At 64.1% G+C, this 4,445-nt stretch overlaps 1 protein-coding gene across 1 annotated transcript; it reads left to right on the top strand.

Annotated features, from left to right (window-relative positions):
• Window positions 1-307: 307 nt before the first annotated feature.
• Window positions 308-1,222, top strand: DIO3 (iodothyronine deiodinase 3; the record flags this gene model as incomplete). Its single annotated transcript, XM_082648854.1, has 1 exon — window positions 308-1,222. The coding sequence occupies one exon, from the start codon at window positions 308-310 to the stop codon at window positions 1,220-1,222; it is 915 nt and encodes a 304-aa protein (XP_082504980.1).
• Between the last annotated feature and the right edge of the window lie 3,223 nt (window positions 1,223-4,445).

Below are 4,445 nucleotides of genomic sequence, written 5' to 3'. Positions count from 1 at the left end.
GGAGCTCCGCCGCGGACCGGGTCCCAGCTTCAGCTGCCCGTCCCGGGCGCCCGCTGAGGTCCGGGTTACCCGCCCCCGCGAGCGGGCTTCGGGGCCCGGCCCCGCCCCCGCCGGCCCCCGGCCGGGCCGCCCCGCCCTCCGGCCGCCGGTGCCAGCGCTCGGCCCGCGATTTCTAAGGCACTGGCCGCGCCGCCGGGCGATCCCTCCGGGCTCCAGTTGCAAGGGGGCGGACCCGGGCCGGAGGTGGAGTCTCCCGCCAATTGAAGCCTCGGCTATAAATTGAGCTCCCCGCAGAGCCCAAGGCCAGATGCCTCGCCAAGCCACCCCGCGTTTGGTGGTGGGGGAAGGTAGAGGGTCCCAGGGAGCACTGGGGGGCGCCGCCACCATGCTCCGCTCCCTGCTGCTTCACTCCCTGAGGCTCTGCGCCCAGACCGCCTCGTGCCTCGTGCTCTTCCCGCGCTTCCTCGGCACGGCCTTCATGCTCTGGCTGCTCGACTTCCTGTGCATCCGCAAGCATTTACTGGGCCGCCGACGCCGGGGTCAGCCCCAAACTGAAGTGGAGCTCAACAGCGATGGCGAGGAGATGCCCCCCGACGACCCGCCTATCTGCGTGTCCGACGACAACCGCCTGTGCACCCTGGCGTCGCTGAGGGCAGTGTGGCACGGCCAGAAGTTGGATTTCTTCAAGCAGGCACACGAAGGCGGTCCAGCGCCCAACTCCGAGGTGGTCCTGCCCGACGGCTTCCAGAACCAGCACATCCTCGACTACGCCCGAGGAAACCGCCCGCTGGTGCTCAATTTCGGTAGCTGCACCTGACCACCGTTCATGGCGCGGATGAGCGCCTTCCAGCGCCTGGTCACCAAGTATCAGCGCGACGTCGACTTCCTCATCATCTACATTGAGGAAGCGCACCCCTCGGACGGCTGGGTCACCACGGACTCTCCCTACAGCATCCCGCAGCACCGCAGCCTGGAGGACCGGGTCAGCGCAGCGCGGGTACTGCAGCAAGGTGCTCCCGAATGCTCTCTCGTCCTCGACACCATGGCCAACTCTAGCAGCTCCGCCTACGGCGCCTACTTCGAGCGCCTCTATGTCATCCAGAGTGGCACCATTATGTACCAGGGCGGCCGTGGCCCTGATGGCTACCAGGTCTCCGAGCTGCGCACCTGGCTGGAGTGCTACGATGAGCAGCTGCATGGCCCTCAGACCCGTCGAGTGTAAACAGCCAATGGACAATTGACTGAACTTGGCGGGCCATGCCTTCGAGCCTTCGAAGCCCACGTGCAAACGCACCCAAACAAAGGCAGGCTTGGTGAGGGCCCAGTGACACAGCTGTGCTGAGCCATGGATCTGAGGCTGAGTCTGCGCTCTCGGCCAAGCCACCTGAAGACTCTCCTCCGCCCCCCCCCCCAGACTCTGCCTTTGTGACTGCCCTTGCCTGTACTTGCCTGGCTCGCTCTAAACCCCCTTCTGAGCGCGGAGGCAGCGCCACCCTTGCCTGTGTGCCCCTGGACTTGTCCTCGCAGCGGCCCCTGCCACGCGATCTCACACGCCCTCCTCAGAAGAGAATAGCCAGTGTGCCTTTAGCCAGGCGCAGTGGCCCCGCGCGAAGAGACTGGCTGCGCCCGCGCGCCCTGAGCGCAGCTGGGTTCCAGCAGCGCGAGCCGCTCGCCTTAGTTGCCTGGCACCCACACCTGTCGCGCACGGGGAAGGGATGCCCTGCTGCTTTTGTGTCTGTTTCTTGTCCCCGAGCTGGGGGAGGAGGTTTGGGGTGGGGAGGGGTAGGCAGGGTTATTTCCCCTCCCTTTATTTTCGGTGCTCACGAGCCCCGCTGCTGATGACGAACTGTCTCTAACTGGTCTTGACCACGAGCTGGTTCTGAATTGCAGGAGGCTCGCAGTAGCGCCTAAAACGAGGGGGGAAAGTGCTCTGGGTTTCCATGTGGAAACCGCGTCGACGGGGTGGGAGAGGGAGGTTGGGGAACTGCTTCGGGACAGAGGAAAACGGCTTGGGAGGCATTGGCGAGGTTCGCAGCGCCCCAGGGAGAAGGAAGGGGCTGGGGCTCCTGGCACACGGGGTTTGAGTGGTGGAGTCTGGGGGAGAGAGGTGGGGGAAGAGCCTGGGAACCCCGAACGAGGGGTCTCCCAGGCAAAGCTGCCGACTGCGGGGCCAGAAGACGGGGGGCCCCTGATCCGAAGGCCATTTAGTGAGTGTTTTACTGGAAATATTCCCTGTATATAAACTTCTTTTTACACTACAATAATAAAGGCTTGAAGTAAATTGCTTTCGGGTTGCCTTTGGTCCCTTTATTTTTTCTTCCCTCTGAATAGCGGTAATAATTAAACACAAATCTCTTCCTCGCGTCCCTATAGTGACCCTGGGGGGAAGGGTGGAGAGAAGGAGCCTACGCTAGCGGGGGCGCTGGAGGGGAAGGAAGAAGGAAAGGGGTCCGTGGCGGTGCCCGGGAGGCGCACAGGCACGCACGCACCCGCGGTGGGGAACGTGAGGTCGCGAGGAGAGCTAAAGAAGTCGAGCCCGGCTGGGTCCTGGAAGGAGGCGGGAGAGGCAGCGGGGCCCGCACTTGCCACCGCGCGCGCGCACACACGCACGCAGTTACAGCTGACCCTGCAGCCTCCCATCTAATTTCCCCCAGCGACAGTCGATGGGGGGAGGGGACGGTGTGGGGGAGGGCCGGGGGACTTTGGACCAGGTAGGTCTGGGCTCACGCCCACCGCGGGCACCTCTGTGCACCTGGATCCTCCCTAACCCCCTTCTAGCACCTCCCTACTCCCTCGCGCCCTTCTCGAACCTACAAGATTGTCTCCCCCACCCCCCAATCTCCGCCTGGCTGCTGGGGTCCCCGGGAGGCGCTACTAGAATAGCGCAAGGTGGCGGAGGGAGGGGCGACGGGGGAGGGAGAGCGGGCCTGCAGCGCCATCGCTCTAGCAGCAGCTCCTACTGCGGGGCGGGGGTGGCGCCGAGTGCGCCCCCTGCCCAGGACACACCCTCCTGTTGCCCCTCCGCCGCTTCCCCAAGTTCAAGCCAAACCTCGTCACCACCCCCAACGCGCTCGGGTCTGGGAAGCTGAGGAGAGCGTGGTGGCTGAGCTGAGGGAGACCAGAAAGAGAGGGATGGTGGTGGCCGGGACCGGGGCTGGGAGAGGAGGGCGTCGTGGCTTTGGGCACAGACCTCCGCCCGCTGCCCAGGCCAGGCGCTCTGTCGCAGTACCCGCTCTCACTATCTCCCCTGTTGCTCCCCAGGTGAGGAAGACTCCCGGAGAGCGAGATTAGCTCGGCCCCCCTCCCTCTGCTTATTGACCCCTTGAGCAGAAAAGTGGGTCGGGGGAGACAGAGAAAGGAGCGCTGAGGAGGGAGTCCGTGGACCGTGAGTCGGGGTAGGCGAGCAGCCGAACCTCCCCGGCCAGAGAACCCAGGACCATCCCAGTCCCGGGAAGGGGCGGGGGGCGGTGTCGGTGAGCGCCTGGGTGTGAGCGCTCGCGCTTGAAGCTGGGGCGTGGGGTAGTGGGGGTCTGCGGGGATGAGTCTCCAGCAGGCTGGATGGAGGAGAAAGGCCCCTGCTCCACCAACGCCGCCTCCAATTTCCCGCCCAGCCCCCATGCCGCTCCTCCGTGAAACTTTTTGGAACTGACACCCTGAGCTGGGGATTTTTTTTTTTTTTGCTTTAAAAGTATTTAAATTGGAAAAAAAATTACTTTTAAGAAAAAATTGGCACAGATGGTATTTCTGCGTCTCCTCCCATCCCCCTCCTCCCGCGCGCTTCTTCTCACCCCAAAACCCCCAAGAAGAATACTGAGCAAGCGGCGGGGAAGCGGCCGGGCGCCGGGGAGGACCCGCCGAGAGCACTTGCGCGCGCCGCCCGGCGGTGGGGGTGGGGGTGGGGGCGCTTGGTGGCCGGGAGGAAGCGGAGGGAAGCCCGGGACGGCGGGGCGCCGCCGCGGGGTTCCCACTGCGTGCTTGGGCAGCTCCTCGACCCGGTCCTCCACTTGGGAGTCTAGTTGGACGCGCTGAGCGCCCTGCCCTCCCCGTGGAGGCTGCGCCCCCTGAGCCTCCTCGGGCTTCCCGGACCGAACTCGGAGCGCTCGGCGCCGGGACCTGCGGCTCCTGCCGCAGCCTGCGCGGCCCGGTGCGCTCACCGCTCCAGGGGCGCCCCGGCCACCCCTCTCTTCTTTCTCTTCTCCGGCCTCTGTCTCCCTTCCTCGCCTTCATCAGTCCGTTGCCTTCTCGTTCTTCCTTTTCCCTCCTTTTCTTGTTTCTTTCTCTCCTTTCTTTTTCCCCCTTTAAAACCTCCCCTTCTTACAAAAAGAATGCACGCTCATTGCCGAAAACACAGAAAAGTCCCAAGAAAATAAAATCAACCTAAGGTAACCTCCTGGTGTGTGCACTTTCTCACTTGCCTCTCGCGTTCAAGAGCGGGATTATCCTTT

Source organism: Grampus griseus, assembly GCF_964374135.1.
Source record: "Grampus griseus genome assembly, chromosome: 2".
In the NCBI taxonomy this organism is placed as follows: Eukaryota; Metazoa; Chordata; class Mammalia; order Artiodactyla; family Delphinidae; genus Grampus; species Grampus griseus.
The sequence above is the reverse complement of the archived record's forward strand: the minus strand, read 5'-3'. Positions and strand labels throughout refer to the sequence as shown.